Below are 22,807 nucleotides of genomic sequence, written 5' to 3'. Positions count from 1 at the left end.
AAAACAATCTTATTGTAATATTGCTTTGTGATGATATCTTATATCTGAAAATAATTCTATTTAAAACTTGTTAGACGATTGTTTTTTTAGTTATAAATATATCTTTTTTTAATTTCACATAGGTTATCTTTTATTTTTCTAAATAATTATTTTTTATATTATTATGTCATAGCTTACCACAATATATAATTTTTTTTTGAGAGATTTTCCTTTATGAGCAAAATGTATATATTACTAATCATAATCTATTTAATCGTTTGAAACATGGTTTTTGTAATATCTTAATTGTTTAGGTATTCATTTTTGATCTTTAGATTGTGATTTGTTTACAAATTTGGTCCCCAATAGCATTTTCTTAATTTGGGCCATGCATGAGTATGCTAGGCATACGCTGGGTACGCTGGGCGTACATAGCCAGGGTGCAAACCTTAATTTTTAGGGTTTGGATCATATCTAAAAATCTTTATGGCCTCACACGCCTTCTTAACTCCAGCCTCCTTCCTCATTTCTAAACCCAAAAGTGTGTGAGCGCCTTGTGAAGCTTGGAGAGTCTTTTGGTGCCATTTTGGAGAAAAAAGTAAGAACCTTGAGGTTATGGTGTTTCACTCAAGGCCTTGGATCCAACATCTACATTCCTTTGTGCATCTTTTGGAGGCATAAAGCTCCAATCTTTATGAAATTTTTTGTTAGATCTTGTTTTAGCTTAAAGTTGGTCCCTTTGTCCCAAATCTTGACCTTTGTAAGCAGGGAATGCTTCAAGGCGTTTGAGTTGCCCTTTCAAATGTTTAGGGGTGTGCTAAGTCATAAAAATGGGATCTTGGACATTGGTTTCTTCCCATGCATGGTCTAGGTTGTCTTAAAGGTAAAAAAGCTAGGTTTTTGTTATTAAGGTCTTAATAGCCATGCAAAACATAAAGTTGGAAATTTTATGGTTAAGATCACCTTTTAGGTTATGGATCCAGATTTTGGGCGAAAGTGTTTTAAGGATTAAGCACCTAATGGGTTGAGTTGGTTGGCAGCCGTGTACATTGGGCGTACTAAAGGGTACGATAGGCGTACGTGGTCATTCCCTTATTTTTTTGGTCAAACGCTTGGTATGCCCCGCGTACCTGTTGTGTACGCCCATCGTACTCTGAGCCGACTCTGTTGACTCAAATGACCTTGACCTGGATTTTGACCTAGGGGCATTTTTGGTATTTTTGATCTATATGTTGAGATTGTTGTCATTGCATTATCTTAGAGTGGCGTGCTATTCAGTTTTCTCATCGGTCTGTGAGGTGAGTCTCCTGACTAGATCCATAGGTTGAAGACACCAATGTCGGCTCATTACTTTATTATATAGAATGTTAGTTGTCTATGTGGTACTGCATGAAAGACCAGGATCTGACCCTTGATAACTGTGTGAAATACTAGAATCTAGCCATTGATAATTGTATGAAAGATCAGGATTTGACCCCTGATACTTGTATGTAAAACCGAGATTTGGTCCTCAACATTGTAAGGAAAGAACATGATTTTGCTCATGACAGAAAATAATTGTAAGACTATGATTTGACCTATACCTTTTCACTTTCTTATGTATAATATGTAGTAATTTAGGGAACTCACTAAGCTTTATGCTTGCAATTTATGTTTATGATTTAAGGTACTTCTAGTTCGAAAGTGAATGGTCTAACATGACGACACAATATCCTCCCTTTGTGATTTCCACATTCTGAATAATTATACTCGGATGTTTTGAATATTATAACTTGGTGTTTGATTTTGAACAATTAATGATGTTCCAAATGAAAATTTTTATTATTGTTTTTAGGACTTACAATTTTAAATTCATTTATTCCATCTTATTGATTCCTTTTATTATGCTTTTTAATCATTTAGTTCAAAAAAGTTTTCAAAACCCTAATTTTCTTTTTTCAATATCTTTGTAATCCAGTTGACTTTCATATGTTTCTATTATTAGCTTATGATTTGTTAGTTTTAAATAATGCTATAGATCTAGATATTTAATAAAAAAATATTTTGTTGTCAAAAGTCAAAACCAACCGAACATGTATAATTTTTAGTCAAAACTCGAAATATCAAGGGAAATTAAAGGTGGGCCGTGGGCCTTACAAAGCTCAAGAGCCCAAACGTAAGTTTTAAGTTTTAACCGATTTTTGTTTAATGGATGCTGTCTCTCTCTCGTCCGCAGTCTGATGACCCCTTATCCTCATTCTCCACAATCTCATCTCTCACTTTCGTCTTCTTCATTCACTCTTTATCACCTCCTATTTCCACTCTTCAACCCAGAATTTATTCCTCAGATGAATGCTTAAATCGGATTTTCATGTATATGATCATTACATGTTTGCATCTATATCGTCTGTAGCTGAAAATATGTCCTGTTTGCTTCCCCAATTCAAGTGCATACCGGATTCTTTTACCATCCAATTCAAAACTCACAATCATCATAGTTCCAACCTCCGTAAGCTTACACATGTTCTTCGTTACCTATATTTTAGTTTCCGATGTGTTTTTGTTATTTCATTACTTGAAATTTGTGTTTTTAAGCTTTTCGATTCAACATTGTAGCATTTTCATGTTTCTATTCATGGGAGAGCAATTTACAAGTGCAATTTCATTTTGAGTTTCTGTTTGGTTATATCTAATCCTCAGTTTTAGTGTTTTGTTTCTGAATTGAGTTCAGTCGGTTATCTTCTGATTACTTTTGACATAGGATCCCCAAGGTTAAGTTATAGTCAGTTTTGTCACCTCCTTTTTGCAAAAATATCTAATTCCGATTATGGAATTCAAAATGTTTTCAGTTTTCTTGTTGAATTTGAAGCTTATGGAACATTTTCTAGCCAGTTTTAGTTAGACAAAGATGACGTATGCTGCAAAAAGTGCTCTGATTTCTAGATATATTGGAATTTAGGGCCTCTTTTAATTAGTTTCAAATATGATTACCCAAGGTGTGAAATTCCATAAAGTAGGTCTAGGGTTCAAACTTTTAGCACACCCAAAATATTTCTTCCTATTAGGACATTACACTTTGAAAAACTACCTAATTATATAAATGCCATTCAAAATAATTCCAAATGCAAAACAATTTTCACTGTTATAATAAATTGAGTTGATATTTCTTGCATTTAGCTGCTTTATTTGTACTCATATGATTGATTCTGTTCTTACTGTTATAACTCGGTTTCATAATGCAGCAAAATGTAGAGAACCTGTTTTTTTCCCAACACGTTGTGTTTTATCAACTACAGCACCACCTGTATCAACAGAATCTACAGTTCTTAACTTAGAGAAGCTAAAATTATCATCTTTAGAAGTTCATTCAAATTCAACTGCTGCTGATAGACATTGGTCATCATCATCATCATCATCATCATCAACTGGAGTGCTTGATCTTGAAAATTTCCAGCTACCATCTTTAGAACCTCATACAAATTCAATTGGCGGGAGTAGACCATGGGCTTATACTGCAAAAGTCAATCAGGTCAGAATCTTCTATTTGTTTTTTTTTTTTTGAAGAAATAGTAATGCACAAAATTTTACATTATTATTTATCAATTTTCATTTGATATTTAAAAAAATAAAAATAGGGAAATACTGGAACAACTTTGCCTTCAAAGTTTAAAACAAGCGAATACACAGAAGCAGCAGCAGAAGCAGTTGCTTTAGCCAAGGCTGCATTAAAACTCGCCAAAACCGCAGCTGCAATGATGACACCTCATCACACCACTGATAATCATTCAATACCAGAGTGTGGGCCCCAACTCTCAGAAGAAGTGGGGCCCACGCCCGAAGAACTGGAGCTTCTAGAAGAACAGCTATCTGCAAGCATAGCTGTGAGATCAAAGAGGCAAGTGGAAAGGAAAGCAAGGAGATTAAGAGCAACTGAAAAGGCTGAAGCCGGGGTCGTTTCGGTCAAATCCGGGTCCCACAACCGCGGTCGACCCAGCTCAGCGGCGGTTAAACCGGGTGTTAGCCGGAGACGCGGTGAGAAAAAAGACGTTTTGGCTTTTTTGGGTGGAATGACTAATGCTAAGCTTTTGACTGCTGATGAGGAAGTAGAACTTTCAAAAGGGATACAGGTATTATTTAAAAGAAAAAAAAAATTAAAACCATTGGAAGAATTAGAACATTTGTTTTTTTATGATGTAGGATCTCTTAAAATTGCAAGAAGTCCATAAACAACTTGAAGCACAATTTGGGGTGCCACCTACTTTTGCAGAATGGGCAGCTGCAGCAGGGATTGATCAGATACAGTTAGGGAGACGATTACATCATGGTGAAGAATGTAGGGACAAAATGATTAGAAGTAATATACGACTTGTTATTTCAGTTGCAAGAAGTTATTATGGAACAAAGGTCCATCTTCAAGATATTGTTCAGGTATGCATCGGCTTTTTCAACCGTGTTTTTTCTCATACTGCATTAGACTAGGATTGAGACTGATGTGAAGGACATATTTGTTGTCCCACCCAAAAAGGTAGGACAATACAGAAAGAAACCGTAAGTATTTACTAAAAAAATGTTAAGTTTTTGTTCCATCCAAAAAGGTGGAACAAAAACTTACAGTTTCTATCATGCGACATGATAGAAACTTACAGTTTTGTCCTTATGCAAGGACAAAACTAAAACTTTAAGTTTTTGTCCCACCCAAAAAGGTAGGACATGACAGGAAGTGTAAGTTTTTGTCCCACTACAAAAGGTGGAACTATGTAAAAAGGTGGAATGCCTGGATAAAAACTGCAACTTTTTATTGAAAAAGGTGAAACAAGGTGGGACAGGGATTTGTTTTTTTTATCTTGACTACATATTTTGATGTTTTTTTTTTTCTTTTTAAAATTATTTTTCAGGAAGGAATCCGAGGTCTCGTGAAAAGTGCAGAAAAATTCGATGCTTCAAAGGGGTTCAAGTTTTCAACATATGCTCATTGGTGGATAAGACAAGCTGTCCAAAGATCTCGTGCTGAACAAAGCAGGATCATTCATGTTCCCGTAAGCAAAATAACGATTTAAAAATGTCTCAAAAAATATTTGAGAAAATAACCGCAGGCAAATATAGTAAATTTACATTTTTGGTCCCTGGGTATAGCTGATTTTTCAGTTATGGTCCCGGAAAGTTTTCTTTCGCAATTTGAGGTGTTAGTAACTTTTTTGGTCCCTGTTTCAAGTAAAATAACTAAAATTGCTTAAACCAGCTATTATAGTAACTTACTTAGGGACCAAAAAAGTTACAATAACCTCAAGTGCGGACCACAAATGCAAAAAAGCTATACTCAGGGACTAAAAGTGTAAATTACTCAAAAAGTTAGGACTAATGGAGAAAATCTCTATGAAACAGTATTATATGGTGGAGGTGCAAGCAAGAGTGAATGAGGCTAAATATCGATTAAATAAGAAACTTGGAAGAGCAGCTACTCGAGCAGAGATTGCAGTTGAAACCGGTTTTTCCGTTAAAAGAATTCAATCCGCAGAAGTTGCACCTAAGCCCGCTCGATCTCTCGATGTCCGTGTCGGCTTTGAAAACAATACAAAACTCACGGTTTGTCCTCTTTCTTTCTTTTTTTAGTCAGGGACTAAAATTGTAAAATTGTAAATTACTGATAAAGTAAGTTGCTATTTCTTGCATTTAGGACCTTATTGATGATCCGGACCAAGAGACACCCGAGGAGATACTAATCAAGCAAACAATGTCGGAAGACTTAGACAAAGTCTTGAACACATTAAATGTAAAAGAGCAACAAGTAATTAGATGGAGGTTTGGTTTAGAAGATGGTAGAACAAGAACACTGCAAGAAATCGGAGATGTAATGGGAGTGAGTCGCGAGAGGGTTCGACAAATTGAACTTTACGCGTTTCGTAAGTTAAGAAACACAGATGAAACCGAGACTTTGAGGCAATACTTGCCTCAATAGGAAAAATAAAATGAATCGAGAGTCTTTGTATAGGTTAATCCTCCGTGATTTACTTGTTTTTTTTTTTTTTTTTTGTTTATTATTGATCTTGTTTATGGCTATGGAAATGTAATATATATTCTCAAGATGTTTGGTTCTTTATTCATATGCATACAAGCAAAATGTTGTAATCTATTTGCCATTTTTTTATGTTTAGTCAGACTGTCTGATAAAACTGAACCAATTATATTTTATTCAAATCTTTTAATTGTTCAAAGAAGGTATGGTTCTTTAATTGCTCATTGGTTGTCTTAAACAATACAAAATGTTGAATGCTGACTGATTCAAAGGTGACCTCAGGGTTCAATTAAGATGTTATCAAATAGCTCTTTAGCATAATATAACTAGTAGGGCATGTGTTTGGTTTTGTTCGGTTTTTGTGTGAAAGTGATTCGAAAATGTTTGGTTCGTAAACCCGAAGACTTATGTCATTGATTCGAAAAAGGTATGAAAGAAGATTTTTGTTTAAATAGATAATGCGTAATATCGATTGTTTTTAGAGATTTATATCGAGCAAGATAGATAATTGGAGTGTGAGGGAGACTAATACCTTAAATAATTAATGAAAAAAGATTATAAATGTTCTTAAAAATGATTTATTTCAATGAACTAAGATTTGTTTAGATCTGAGTTTTTTTTTTTTTTTTGGTTAAAAGCTATAAACTTTCAAATGTTCGCTGTCAAAATTCTTTTGGGTTATTCTAATATATGCATTTTGTGAACTTACAAACATTTGGCAAAATGATTTTTAGCATGTTTTTACAGGTTATGTTTTGATTTTTTTTACATGTTAGGTCTACGTGATTATTTATCTACATAATCAAACTGATATTTGAGTATAAAGTAAAACACATTTTGATTCCTGTGTTTAATCACAAAAATTCAGTTTTTGTCCAAAAGAGTTTACTCTTTCAATTTTGGTGTTTTTCTAGAAATTTTCCAAATGTGGATGCTGTGACATTATATTCTAGAAACTAAATGAAAGATACTGGACTTAGAGTAAATACACCCATATAATGTTGGAGACTGTTGAGTCTTCTAGAAAAGCCCCACTACAAATTAACAATCAAGGTGGACATTAACGTCACACACATTAAACATGATATAGGAATGTTGCGATCATATAAGAAGCAGCCAGAAGAAATTAAGAGATAGACAACCATACACATAAATCTGTCTGCCATTTGTCAAAAGACACTACGCAATAATAATAATAATAATAATAATAATAATAATAATAATAATAATAATAATAATAATAATAATAATAAACAAAAAACAAGATACGATTCAACCAGTTTGGGGACTCTAAGCGAACCAAAATTCTGGGGCCCTTTCACCTTTAATATACTCATTAATTGTATTCACATACAAGTTCACTTATGTTTTCTTCATGGATAATTTTAGTACGGTATAAAAAAATCTTTCTGTTGTAATAACCTAAATCAACAAGAATTTGATAAAAATAACTAAATCAACAAGAATTTGATAAAAAAATTCTATATGATTCTTATAACACCTAATATAACAAAAATACATAACAAACTGAATATAGCTATGTGATTGAGCTATCTGGTCATAAATACCATTAATTCTTGATAGTGAATTAATCACCCTACATTGTTCGTTCTATAACATTAATCAGTATGCTAAAGGATTCTTTGTTATTCTAGCTAAGCAACTTGAAATCTTTAATTGATTCTTAAACTATTTTCCAATTTGTACCTTCTAATTTTGTTATGCATCAAATTCTCATATAGTTTCAACATTCCATCACTATGGACACCATAAAATAATAGAAAAGCAATGCAAAGACCAGTATTGAGTCCTAACATCCATAAATAAATTGTTATGTGATGTGATTTTAGTCATATCTATTTCAATAAATGATAATACATGTAGAAGACTTCTAATAGAGAACTGAGAATCGAGATATAAGAATACTAGTATAGATTAAGGAAATTGAAACAATCTAACAATAACAGAATACGAAAGTGAAATGCATACCGATGAGGATTTGAATTGAGAATCAAGATAGAAGTCAAAGTCAACAGTCAATGGAAGTCAAAGAAAAGTTAAAGTCCAAAGTAGGCTGAGTACACTTTGCGTACTCCATCCTACGCTCAGCATATGAGACTCAAACCTTGTACGCGTTGCGTACCATTTGGTACACCCACCCTACACAAGCCCAATCACACTTCTCCGTTAAGAACTTATTCACAAGATCTTTTTTCCAATAATCAGATCTAAATCCAAATGACATTGTAAATCATAAAGTTTCCTAACTTTATGACTTTGCATGGCTAGAAAGTGTCCATAACCATAATCCTAACTTATTAAACAACTCCAAGCTTCATATATCTTGCATGGGTGGAAGGAAAGAATCAAGATGACATTTTATGACTCAAAGTGTAACATCTATAAATTTTACGCCAAATTTAAACTTTTTCAATCATAAATAAAACCAAATAGTATTTGTTTACAAAATGTTTTCAAATCATTGTTCATCAGAGTGTCCCAATAACTAGATAGAAAGGATGAGGAGCGGTACAGTCACACCTTCGCCTTGCCATGATCTCCTGAAGTACCTGAAATAATAAACTGAAACTGTAAGCCCGAGGGCTTAGTGAGCTACCCCCAAAATACCAATACCACACCGATAATACCATATCAATAAAAGACAATCACAACATGCATACTGGGCCATCGGCCTGACTGGACCGCCCTGCAGGGCCTACATTCTATCTGAATCTGTCCCGAGCCTTCGACATAATTGGACTGCCACATGGGCCTACAGTCTCCCCGGACCGCTCATAGGGTGTGTTGGCCTTCAGCACAAAGCAGGACCGTCTCAACCTAAACAACAGACAAATAACCATGTGCTCATAACTAGCATATACTGTCATATATAAACACAGACATATCTATCTTACTGATCATCAATCATAGCAATCTCTCATAACTAGAGCATCGACCTAGCAGGTCACTATCATACCAATCCTTACGAATCATAAGAGCATAACATATTGTCTATCCTGATTCTGGTCTAACAGATCATAACCATAGGTAACATACCATAACAATAACAACTAAAGGGCCAACCTTGGTGCCATAGACCCTATGACCCTATCGATATAGTGAGGATAACTCACCTTGCAGATGTCGACTTGGTAGATAAACTTCAACCCTCGGATCACCGCCCCAAACTCCACCACATAATACCATAACACAATCATACTCATAAGTTCCCAACCTGTCAAGGTATCTCATAAGCCAACTACTTGAACCCTGATCAAAGTCAAAGTCATTAGTCAAGGTCAACAGTCCATGTTGACCCTATCTCGCCGATTACCATCGGCTACTCGTCGAGTTCCTTGAAGTACTACCCCACTCGTCCAGTCACCGGAGTGACTCGTCGAGTTCCTTCAGTTTATGATCGAAACCCTAGGGCCACTCGTTGGGTTTCCTTCTCGCAAATCGACGGTTACACACGCATACATAAATTGGGGAAACCTCAACCGACTCGCCGAGTTGTTCATCCAACACGTCGAGTTTACAGCAATCTTTATCGGAACCGCCGAGCTGTTCATCCAACTCATCGGGTCTAGGCTCATCTTCATGAGACTCGCCGAGTCAACCTTACGACTTGCCAAGTTCGTTCAGTCCTTAAGCCATACAGACTCTTTTAAGCCATGCAGTGGCTCCAAATTACAGATCCAAGCTTCTAAGGCATGCTTTTCACGTAAATTTGCAAACTTTACGTGCATGCATAGCTACAAAGGCTCTAAATGTGAAATCCAAGCTCACAATGGGGGTTTCATACTCATAGAGGCTTCATACATGACCAAATTCGGGGCTTTATGACTCTAGAACCCAAGAAGGGTCCAGATCTGAAGTTACAACTTCAGATCTAGCCCATACCCCCCATTATCATCTCAACCAAACCATAAAAACCCTAGATCTCAACCAAAAGAGGTCTAGAAGGAAAATGAAGTAAAGGTAACGACTTGATACATCCAAAGGATGCTATCTGAGGTAGATTTATGATTTTCCACACCTCCTTGCCCCTAGCCTTTTGTTCTTCAAGCTCCTCTTCTCAAAAGATCTCCTCTCCAATGCTTTAGACACACAAGAGTGAAGCATCACATGAATTAGGGTTTTCTGAGCTCTCAATGGACTACAAAGAGGCCAAAGGAGGCTTATGTTTCCTTAAATAGGGTGCAAAACCCCAGGATTTAGGGTTTCATCTACCAGCTCCTACTCGTCGAGTCCCTTCATGGACTCGGCGAGTTAGCCACTGAATACGCGTCCCCAACCCGCTGCTACTCAGCGAGTAGGACAACCTACTCGTCGAATAGACCTCAAAATCAAAGAAATTCATACTTAAATAGTACCTAAGAATCGGGGCGTTACAATTCTCCCCCACTTGAACTATACTTCGCCCTTGAAGTCTGGTGGAGTAAACAACGCCGGGTAATGCTCCCACATTTCCGCCTCCAGCTCCCATGTACACTCGAATCCCCTCCGATGTTCCCACTGCACTTTCACCAAAGGTATTTCTTTGTTTCGCAAAATCTTCTTCTTCCTTTCCAAGATAGCTACAAGCCTCTCCACGTAATTCAGGTGCTCATCGACCTGAATATCATCAACATATTATGCGCCCAACCCTCCCTCCTAGGGGGAATATCGACTATCTCGCAACTGGTCTCACAGCTCACACATTCATGAAACTTTCACCAACCCTGCAACACTAGTGTATGCTAGCCACACATAACGCTGGAACAAATAGACTTCAAATATCCAATCCTACACTAAGGTCGAATCAGGCACTCTCAAGCTATAAGATCTTTATTATACACAGTCGTGATGCAAACACCAAACATCTACAGTTAGGATGTCAATTCCATATACAAGAAACCCTAGGCTAGTAGGCATCATATAACCTGGCAAATCTTATCATGCGATTCCTGAAGACTCCTAGCCTAGCACTAGCATGTTGCTCTATCATATCATAATATCAAATAACTGTAACGTATTTTGGGGTTTACTTACAGGCTCCGACTGATTGTACCCTCTGCATCCTCCATCCTTTTTGAAAACCATTTTAGAAGTTATTCCGAACTTTCCCTTGGATTGAGATTGGGTTTACATGTGTGTTTCCCCCAATTCACTCAAACCAAGGCTCTGATATCAACTTGTAGCATCCATAAAATTTACGCCAAATTTAAAATTTTTCAATCATAAATAAAACCAAATAGTATTTGTTTACAAAATGTTTTCAAATTATTGTTCATCAGAGTGTCTGAATAACTAGATTGAAAGGATGAGGAGCGGTACGGTCATAAGAGCATAACATACTGTCTATCCTGATTCTGGTCTAACAGATCATAACCATAGGTAACATACCATAACAATAACAACTATAGGGCCAACCTTGGTGCCATAGACCCTATCGATATAGTGAGGATAACTCACCTTGCAGATGTCGACTTGGTAGATAAACTTCAACCCTCGGATCACCGCCCCAAACTCCACCACCTAATACCATAACACAATCATACTCATAAGTTCCCAACCTGTCAAGGTATCTCATAAGCCAACTACTCGAACCCTGATCAAAGTCAAAGTCAAAGTCATTAGTCAAGGTCAATAGTCCATGTTGACCCTAACTCGCCGAGTACCATCAGCTACTCACCGAGTTCCTTGAAGTACTTCCTTACTCGCCAAGTCACCGGAGTGACTCGTCGAGTTCCTTTGGTTTATGATCGAAACCCTAGGGCCACTCGTCGGGTTTCCTTCTGGAAAATCGATGGTTACACACACATACATAAATTGGGGAAACCTCAACCGACTCGCCGAGTTGTTCATCCAACTCGTCGAGTTTACATAAATCTTTATCGGACTCGCCGAGTTGTTCATCCAACTCGTCAGGTCCAGACTCATCTTCATGAGACTCGCCGAGTCAACCTTACGACTCGCCGAGTTCGTTCAGTCCTAAATCCATACAGACTCTTTTAAGCCATGCAGTGGCTCCAAATTACAGATCCAAGCTTCTAAGGCATTCTTTTCACGTAAAGTTGCAAACTTTACATGCATGCATAGCTACAAAGTCTCTAAATGTCAAATCCAAGCGCACAATGGGGGTTTCATACTCATAGAGGCTTCATACATGACGAAATTCGGGGCTTTATAACTCTAGAACCCAAGAAGGGTCCAGATCTGAAGTTACAACTTCAGATCTAGCCCATATCCCCCATTATCATCTCAACCAAACCATAAAAACCCTAGATCTTAACCAAAATAGATCTAGAAGGAAAATGAAGTAAAGGTAATGACTTGATACCTCCAATGATGCTATCTGAGATAGATTTCTGATTTCCCACATCTCCTTGCCCCTAGCTTTTTGTCCTTCAAGCTCCTCTTCTTAAAAGATCTCCTCTCCAAAGATTTAGACACACAGGAGTAAAGCACCACACAAATTAGGGTTTTCTTAGCTCTCAATGGACTGCAAAGAGGCCAAAGGAGGCTTATGCTTCCTTAAATAGGGTGCAAAACCCCGAGATTTAAGGTTTCATCTGCCAGCTCCTACTCGTCGAGTCCCTTCATGGACTCGGTGAGTAGGCCACTAAATACGCGTCCCCAACCCGCTGCTAATCGGTGAGTAGGACAACCCACTCGTCGAGTAGACCTCAAAATCAAAGAAATTCATACTGAAACAATACCTGAGAATCGGGGTGTTACACAAAGCACCGCAAAAACGTCTAAAAATGTTGTCCATAAGGTCTGGAGTTGCTCATACTCAACCTGTGACCATGAATATGGGACAAAAGGACATGACCATGAAATCCTAGGTAGATCTAACAAATCATTCTCCAAGTTCATAACTTTATACCTTTTAGAGAATGCTAATGAGATGAAAGTTCCAGTTCCACAAAGCTTGAAGCTCCCCAATTGCTTTCCAATGGAATCCTTCCTTCAAAGATGAACACAAAACACTCAAATAGCTCAAATACTCTCAAATGGACATTAGGATTTGCAAGGGGTCGCTTGAAGAGATGGAGGCTGAGAATGGAAAGGGTTTATGGAGGTTAAGGTGTTTAAATAGGGATCAAAAACCCGAATTTAGGGTTTACATACTGGTCGAGTACGCCTAACGCACTCTTACTGATGCCCAATGTATTTAATAAAAAGCTAGTTATGCCTTGCATAACTTCTAGTTACGCCGAACATTAGCCAAGAATTCACCATTTCCACTTCAACTTCAATCAACCATAACTTCTTCGTTTAAACTCCGTTTTCGACTCTCTTTATATGAATGGAAAGGAACTGAAGAGCCCCACAATCCTATATAATTTTTTTGACTAAAAACATCTCGAACAAAAATCCTTAATTCATGCAAGAAACTCGGTTTATAACTTTTATCTTTCTACCCTTCGGTCTAATACACAATTCAAGGGCTAGATCCCACAACCAACATTAACACCTACTAAAAGATCTAAATTTAATTTCTAATGGCCTAAAGCTTTTACATGATCGACCTTCGGTCCGCAACCCTGAATTAAGAAATGAACAGAAACCAGTTGTTACATAAACACCGATTACATTTAGAGTTTCAAGTCGGAGATATGGTACTCCTGGAGGTGTCATCTTGGAAAGGTTTTATCTGGTTCAGGAAGTAGGGAAAGTCGGGCCTTAAATGTATTGATCCTTTCAGGGTTATTTCCCAGGTGGGCAGGGTTGCATATCGATTGAAGCTACCTGAGGAGCTCAGTCAGATCCATAAAATTTTTCATGTCTCTCAGCTGCGGAAGTGTTTGGTTGATTACTCCGCCGTAGTACCATTGGAGGAAATTCAGGTGGAAGAGTGCCTGAACTACATAGAGAGGCCGGTGATGATACTCAATAGGAAGACGAAGACACTATAAAACAAGGAGGTGGGTTTATTGATGGTGTAATGGCAGCACTGGAAATGTTCCGAGTTGACTTGGGAGCCTAAGGAGGATATTAATGAGCATTATCTAGAGTTACTTGTGGAGGTGGACTTCGAGGAGGAAGTCTGATTCAAGTGGGGGAGAATTGTAACACTCGTGTTCCCAGGTTTTTTCAGTTATGGCCAAAAAATATAAAAGTTTGCATTTTCGGTCCTTACGTGGGGCGTACCATATAGGTAAGCCTAGTATAATTTATTAAAAGGCGGCGAGGCTCCATTGAGTATGTACGGCATACACAAAAGGTACACAGGGCGTACTCACGCAGATCCTAAACCCTAATTTTTATGGTTTGGACCCTATTTAAAGGACCTTAAGCCCTTGAGGCCTCATTTATCTTCTGCCTCCATTCCCCTTTTTGTGATTTCGAAACCCTAACCTTCTAGAGCTTGTTTTGGACCTTTAAAGTGTTCTTGGAGCATTGTGGAAGAAGGATAAGCACACTATAAAGGATTGATGGGTTTTGAGCTTGTAGATCCAAAGTTTCCTTCACCTTTTCAACCTTCTAGAAGTATAAAGCTCTCACCTTTATGATTGTTTTGTATAGATCTAGGTTAGTTTGGAGATTCACATGATTTTGGTCAAATAGTTTTGGTTTTTGTGAGTAAAAGCTAATCCCAAAATCAGGATTATCATTTCTTGGTGTTTATGAGGTTATTATTTCATAAAAATTGGATCTTGAGGGTTATATTTCTCCCAAACATGAATTGTTGGTCATTTTGTGAAGTTATGGACCTAGTGTTTGATTTTGGGATCTATTAAGCCATGAAAAAAACTTAAAGTTGTTAACTTTATCAGTTAAGACCTTCCCAAGATTTAGATATGTGAATTGGACGTTTGGACTTTAGGTATTAAGAGCTAGAAAGTGATTTTGGACAACAGAGGGTTACATAGGGCGTAACCTCTGTGTACGCATAGCTTAACGGGTTAGCCTCGTATGCCTTTTCTGTGGACACAAATTATGTAAGGCATAATGTAAGAGTACGCATGACGTACTCCTAGAAGTCCAATTATTCCATTTTGGGCCTTGGGCCATGTTTAGTTGGGTCTAGTATGGTAAGGGTAAAATGGTCTTTTACCCTTAGTAAGAGAGAATATGATTTGGACCTTTAATTACAGGTTATTACCCTAAATAGTAATTAGGGATAGTTTGGATGTTATCAGTGTGAGGAGTCTTTGTAGCAAAATTGTGTGTGTGATTTAGATATCTTTAGTTTGACGTCAGTCTCATCACATTATTTGTGGGTCGAAAGCACCAATGTTGGCCCATTGATTTATGTTTATAGGATGCTAGTTGTCTGTGTGACTCTTGTATGTATTGTATATGTTTGTATGGATACCGGGAGGGGACCGATGTTATGCGGAGCCTGATGAATGTGTTGGGCGGGGCCCATCGCATGTTACTGACATATCTATACTGGGTTGGGCCTGATGTCGGGTGGGGCCCTTTGTATGTATGGCGTGTGACATTTTTTTTGGAACTCACTAAGTTTGGTGCTTACGGTTTATGTTTAAATGTTTTTTAGGTACTTCCGGTTCAAAAGGGAAGAGTTTGACATGATCACATCGCATCCACCAATGTTCAACATTTTATGATTTTGGGATTATACTCTGATAACTATTTTTCCACATTTTCATACTTTGATGGTTTGAAATGAATGATTGATGATTTTGGTTGACTTAAAAATATTTTTTTTTGCTTAGTAATTTTTAAGATGTTATAATATTTTTATGATTTTGTAAGTAAATAACTAAATGTTCAGTGATTTTATATGTATGATTAAATAACTATGAGTTTCCTGCATGAGTAAATGTTCTGCGAATTTGTATAATTTTAAGCTTCATGTTTGTTTTTGTGACTGTTGATTGAGAGTCATTAAACTAATAGAGTATATCGACTATATTTTATCTATTGTTACTTGTGTGGTATTTTAATGCTTTTTTGTTATTAAACTTATTGTTTTTGAATGTTTATGTTATAGAATGCTTATGTACAAAAAAACATAAGAAAAATAACAAAAAAGAAATATACATTGTTGGGTTAATCGGATTTATGAGTGCATGAGTATTTTGGAAAAAACCCTTTTTTATTTTAAGTATTTGATTTAGATTAGGAAGTTGTCTGCTTTCTTAACAAGTATTACGTATTTGTTTAGCTTAATGTTTTCATTTGTATAAATAAGGACATGTATTCGTTAGTTTAGATAGAGATCTACAACAATAAAATCCTTTGTTACAGTTTTTTCTTGTTCCTCCTTTGTTTCGTCTACATAGTTTTTTCTTGGGCATCAAGGTATTACTAGTTTAATATCTTACACTTGGTATCAGAGCTTAGGGCTCGTGAAGGCATAGGGCGGCCGGTTTGAGAGTCGGTTTCAAGAAAACTGAAGCCCTTTGCTGCGGGGCAGATTCAGCGAGAACCGGGTTCGGTTTAAGGGGGTGGATTGTTTTTGAGCGCGAGTTCAAGCATCTCAATAACAACCTCGATTTCTCTTGATTGGGCTTGTTCTAAGGTAGAGAGAGACTAACCGGATACACAGAATAAACAGACAGGAAGACGCCAAAACAGGTGGTTTTGAATCGGTTCGTTTTTGCGGGTGACGGAAGATGGTAAATGTGGTTGTGACATTGTCTTGTTGTTCGGTGAAAAAGTGCTCTCGAAACAAGCTTTATTAAAGAGGTCGGGGTGGTGAAAAGAGATAATAGGATGTTGATCGGTTTTTGTTCGTGATAAGGGATACCGACATAGGTGCATGAAAAGCGGGCATGAAGGATCCGTCAAAGCAGGTAGCTTTGGATTCAGTTTGTTTGGCAGATTGAAAGAAAAAGGTGGAGCGGGTGGCTTTGTTTTCTTAGTCGGTGGAGATGCCTCTTTGAAGAACGGTAATCAAAACAAAGGAAGAGATTGGAGAAACAACACAATGTCGACATTATGGCGATGGAAGTTTAAATCGGATGACTTTGGATCTGGCCGGGGAGAGGTCGTGAATTTGTGAAAAAAGTCTAGATGGTAATGAACATGTCCAACAGGATGCCATGAACATGTCCAACAGGATGTCATGGTATATGTTACATGTGTTGTTAACAATCAAATGGATTGAAAGACGGTGTCTAGGAAAAGTCGGGATGGTTCGGGAAGATGGTGATTTGTGAACGAGAGCTATGACCGATCCGATTAAGGGGGTGATTGTTGGGTTAATCGGATTTATGAGTGCATGAGTATTTTGGAAAAACCATTTTTTATTTTAAGTATTTGATTCAGATTAGGAAGTTGTCTGCTTGCTTAACAAGTATTACGTATTTGTTTAGGTTACTGCTTTCATTAGTATAAATAAGGATATGTATTCGTTAGTTTAGATAAAGATCTACAACAATAAAATCCGTTGTCACAGTTTTTTCTGTTCCTCCTTTGTTTCGTCTACATAGTTTCTCTTGGGCATCAAGATATCACTAGTTTAATATCTTACATACATTATGTATACGGACTATAGCGATGACATGGACTATAGCGATGACATGTCATTGTTATAAGTAACTTAGACCATCTACAATGGAATGAAGGTTTAATAGATTAAATATGAATATAATATAAAGGAGAGAGAGTGTCGAGTTGAATGACTATGAACGGTGCAATAGAATTGTAATGAAAATTTATAAATTTTTTAAGAATTATGTTGAATGTGTATATTTTTTTTCTACTTGAAAATCCATATAACTTGGATTTAATCCGATGCCTTATAGCGATGATATATTATGACTATAGATTGAACTCACTCGTCGCCATAAGTCAACTTACAACAACTTGTTGCTGCTATAGCCATAACTATGTCGTCGCTATATGTCAGTCTATCTCCTATAGCTATCCCCTATGACATATACGCAGCCGTTATAGGTCCCCATACAATGACAACAGGTCGCTGGTATATATTTGATTATTATTTCTTTAATTTCTTAAAAGGATATATATAGTTTCTTATTCATGCAGTGAGACTGTTCTGGAACGTGATGTTCGTTTTTTACGTGTTGTTGTTTGTTTTTTAGCAGGAATAAGATTCCCTGATGGCAAATGGTAATCGAAAATAGAACAGGAAATTACAGGTCAACAAGGTAATCATGCAAAATTGCAAATATCCATTCCCTACCATAAATAGACAGAGCTTCCCATTCATTTCTAAATTACAAATTACAACAATGGACGTCGATATCACATTCCTCCTCGTCGCATTCTCTCTCATACTTTCCTTCTACTTCATCCTCAACAAAAAACCCACTGCTTCCAAATCTCTAAACCTCCCACCAGGCCCACCAAAACTACCCATCATCGGAAACCTCCACCAGATGGCCGGAGCACTGCCGCAGCATGCATTACATGACTTGGCTAAGAAATATGGTCCAATCATGCACATGCAACTTGGCCAGGTCTCTACCATCATCGTCTCATCACCTCGCTTTGCTAAAGACGTCTTCAAAACCAATGATCTCGCTCTCGCCAGCCGCCCCTACTCACTACTCGCTGATATTATGTTGTACGGGAGCTCCGACGTCGCTTTTGGCCCTTACGGTGATTACTGGCGACAGATGAAGAAGATCATCACAGTCGAACTTTTAAGTGCCAAAAAGGTTCGAACGTTCAGTGGTTTCAGGGAGCAAGAAGTCGATCATCTCATTGAGTTCATTCGATCAACCTGTGGAAAGCCTGTAATCTTACGTGACAAGGTAACGAAAATGATCAACAACATCGTATGCAAGTCATCGTTTGGTGGTAACTGCAAACAACAAGATGTATTGCTCGAATTGGTGGAGGAGTTGGGGAGATTGGTGAGTGGGTTTTATGTTGCAGATCTGTTTCCTGAGTATGGGTTTCTTTCGGTAATTTCTGGATTGAAATCCAAGCTTATGAAGATTCACAAACGTCTTGATAAGATTTTTGATGATATTTTTGAGGAACGGAAAATTAAAAGACAAAGAAATGGAGAATCAGAAGGTGATCTTCTTGATGTTCTTTTCACTATCAAAGAGAGCGGTAGCCTACAGATCCCCATCACAGACAACAACATCAAGGCTGTTTTTGAGGTAACGCTCGTTGTATTTATTTTATTTTCATATTTCATGCACGCAACACATTCTATTTGAATACTTTACAATCTTCACTTGACAGTTTACTTTTTTATTTGACAAATTATATAAAAAGTGTAACATATAAAAGATGATAATAACGAAGTTAACCGAAAGTATAATTCTTTAGTAATTATATTGGTCGAAATTTTGCTGATATGTTATTATATAGTGATATATGTATTTATATAAGATGGTATTCTGTATTAGATCGAAGCTAAATTGGGGTTCAATTACATAAATACATCATGCTTAATATAAACACATAAAATTAGCGTATGTAAACAACACGGTTATCAATGTCTAGATATGCTAAAAAGGGTAACTCTTACATGATGAACTGATGTACTTATAACGTGAAGCCAATGGAGCTTGGAAAAAGATAACAGTTTTTAGAGACTTCGTGATTTTATCTTTTCACACTTAATTAAAAGGGCAAACATTTAGGGAATTTGTCTATGATTTAGTGAGATGTCTTTAACTATATGTAGAACTCATGGTTGATGCATGTGTGTTATAATAGTTTTTATTTATAAATGATGAAAAAAATTAACAACATAGAAATAATCAAACTAAGAAAGCCACAATCTTGTTTTATATTATGTAATATATGGAGCACTTGTTGACTTTCTAACCATTTCCTAACAACACAGAATATATTTGTTGGAGGCACTGATACAAGTGCTATGACAATTGAATGGGCAATGACAGAATTGATGAGAAACCCCAATGTGATGGAAAAGGCACAAAAAGAAGTGAGAGAAACATTTAAGGGAAAGAAGAAAATTAGTGAAATCGATTTAGCAGATTTGGTTTACCTTAAATGCGTAATCAAAGAAACTCTAAGGCTTCACCCTCCTCTCCCTCTACTACTCCCAAGGGAATGTAGAGAACAATGTCAGATTGATGGTTACGATATACCCGTGAAAATGAAAGTGATTGTCAATGCTTTTGCATGCGCAGTTGATCCTGAATACTGGGATGATGCAGAAAGTTTCAAACCAGAGAGATTTGAAAAGTCTTCTATTGATTTCATGGGTACAAACTTTGAGTTTGTTCCATTTGGGTCAGGGAGGAGAATGTGCCCTGGGATTAATTTTGGTTTGACTTCTATCGAGTCTGCTCTTGCTCAAATGCTATATTATTTCAACTGGAAACTTCCTTCTGAAATAATCCCTAAAGATATTGATATGACAGAAAATGATGGAGGTGTTGCAATAAAGAAAGTTCCGTTGATTGTAACGCCAAATCTATATTCTCCGTTTTAACAAGAACTTGAGAAAAAATTATGACAAAAAGTTGTTGAGCGATATGAGTACTGTTGGAGTTAATTCAGAATAAAGAGCAAAGGGCATTTAGGAAACTTTCCTTATTTTAGCATTAGTCTTTATCTGTTCCTCTGTATTGGAATTATAGACTAGGTATCAATTTTATTTAGTATAGATAGGAGTAAGCACGTTGATGTTTTCATTTAGTTTTTCGTTATGATAAGTAATAAAACCTAGAGAGCAAGTTTATATTTTACTTATCATTCCCTTGTTGTTCTTCTTCTTTTCCTGTCTGTGCTTCTTCTTTTGTCCCTATGTTGTACAGATTCCTTGTGCCCAAAGGCATAAAATTTACACTTGGTATTACAACCTCCCTTGAAAAACCTTGATCAAACCCATGGAATGTCAGAACATACATTGTTGTCCATAAATAATTATGTTGCTTGGGCCATCAAGATAATGGTATTTATGCAAGATCAAGATGTATGGGACTTCATGGCGCCAAGAATCCCCAAAACTAAATCGGTGTTAAAGATCATCTCGAACTCGAATGAGTTCAATTAATTGACAAAGATATATTCCATTTACAATAAAATTTTCTCTATTAAACTCTACACCCCATTAAACTCTATATAATTTAATGAATTGTCACATCATTTATCATTTTTTTTTATTTATTGTTATTTTGTAAATAATTAATTAGCATTAAATTAAAAATTAAAAACGAAATTAAAAATTAAAAACGAAATTAAAAATAACATTAATTAAAAATTAAAATTTTGAAACAAAAAATTATATATATATATATATATATATATATATATATATATATATATAGAGAGAGAGAGAGAGAGAGAGAGAGAGAGAGAGAGAGAGAAAGAAAGAAAGAAAGAGAACTAGGTTCAGGTATTCTAACTAATTATTGTGTGGATGTAGGAATTAATGTGAACAATCATTTCAAAACCTAAATAAGGTAAATTTTTAATGTTATCTACTAATAAGTTTTAGTATTTAAATAAATATTTAATTAATCTCTTTAATTTAGGCAAAATAGCTTAACAATTAATTAAATAAGGTAAAATTTAATGTTATCTATTAATTAATTTTAGTAATCAATCTATTTGTTCTATAATTGTAAATTTAAGGATGTTATTCAGACTATTATTCTGTAAGAATATGTATGTATTTATATTTGCATTACGATGTTTGAATATATAATGATCATGTTATATTTTAACTGAATGTTCAAGAATGTTTTTTTTTCTACAAGAAGTTACTTAAATCAAAATATATACTCTATCAGAATATATTCTGGCATTTTCATAGAATATCGTTCTAACAGAATGACATTCTAAAAGAATAAAATCGAGTAAAATTAAGAATGTTATATTTCAACTGAAGGTTCAAGAATGTTGTTTTTCTACATGAAGTTACTTAAATCAAAATATGTGCTCTATCAGAATATATTCTGGCATTTTCATTCTAAAAGAATAAAATCAAGTAAAATTAAAAATTATGTTAGATTAAAAATAAATTAATTAAAAAAATCATAATTCAAAATTAAAAGAATCAATATCCCTTAAAATCCAAAATTTTCATTAATTAAACATGTGTTACCTAATTTAAACACGTAACAACTCAAATTTTCAAATAAATTTTTCATTTAAAATAAAGTAGTTTCATTCAACCAATAATATTTATTTCATGTTCCATATCAAATACATATATAAAATCCCCAAGATCTCAAATAGCAGCAGTGTGTATGCATCATGCCGGCGCCTTCCCACGGTCCTCGCTAGTACCTGAAACACATACATAGCAACTTGTAAGCATAAATGCTTAGTGAGTTCCCCAGTATACGACTTACACACATACGCCTTTCCAGGCCCTGACCTTCCGGTCCACAATACATTGCCTTCCGGCCCGTAACATAATCGTCTTCCGGCCCATAACATATTGCCTTCCGGCCCGTATCATATTGCCTTCCGGCCCATAGTATATTGTCTTCCAGCCCATAACATTTACAACACATAATACATTTAATATAATACACATAGCACATACATCATACATCATACCTGACCTTTCTGTCACATAACATATCGCCTTCCGGCCCGTACAAACATACATATCATGCATAGCATCTACCTTTCTATTTATAGCATAAATAACACATATCATGTACGACCTTCCGGTCTCACAGTCATACCCTTCCGGGTGGAGTATAGTGAGAAGACTCACCTCGTAGTATGTAAACTATAAACTCTTGAAACCACTCGCACTCGGTCCACCGATCTGCAGTCTCCCTATAATACCATTTACCCTTATTAATAATCTTATCAAACAAGACAACTGACCCTACGAAATTACATGCAGGTCAACTCTGGTCAACGGTCAACTTGACCGGACTCGTCGAGTGCAAAGGCGACTCGACGAGTCTAGACGTCCTCCCCAACTTCCCTGTTGCTCCCCTTTCTACTCGT

At 36.2% G+C, this 22,807-nt stretch overlaps 2 protein-coding genes across 2 annotated transcripts; both read left to right on the top strand.

Moving 5' to 3' along the window:
• The first annotated feature begins 2,173 nt into the window (after window positions 1-2,173).
• On the top strand, window positions 2,174-6,088 carry SIG2 (RNApolymerase sigma subunit 2). The gene is made up of 7 exons (XM_078963756.1): window positions 2,174-2,467; window positions 3,201-3,487; window positions 3,594-4,085; window positions 4,156-4,386; window positions 4,854-4,994; window positions 5,341-5,541; window positions 5,633-6,088. The coding sequence occupies exons 1-7, from the start codon at window positions 2,311-2,313 to the stop codon at window positions 5,912-5,914; spliced, it is 1,791 nt and encodes a 596-aa protein (XP_078819882.1). The 5' UTR covers window positions 2,174-2,310; the 3' UTR covers window positions 5,915-6,088.
• An 11,855-nt stretch (window positions 6,089-17,943) lies between these two features.
• LOC145005864 (cytochrome P450 Tp9025-like) lies at window positions 17,944-20,587 on the top strand. The gene is made up of 2 exons (XM_078964981.1): window positions 17,944-19,014; window positions 19,710-20,587. Exons 1-2 carry the CDS (start codon window positions 18,055-18,057, stop codon window positions 20,322-20,324), a joined length of 1,575 nt encoding a protein of 524 aa, XP_078821107.1. The 5' UTR covers window positions 17,944-18,054; the 3' UTR covers window positions 20,325-20,587.
• The last annotated feature ends 2,220 nt before the right edge of the window (window positions 20,588-22,807 follow it).

Source organism: Lactuca saligna, chromosome 7, assembly GCF_052625555.1.
Source record: "Lactuca saligna cultivar CGN05327 chromosome 7, ASM5262555v1, whole genome shotgun sequence".
Classification (NCBI taxonomy): Eukaryota; Viridiplantae; Streptophyta; class Magnoliopsida; order Asterales; family Asteraceae; genus Lactuca; species Lactuca saligna.
Note: the sequence above shows the minus strand (reverse complement) of the source record. Positions and strands in the feature narration are given on the sequence as shown.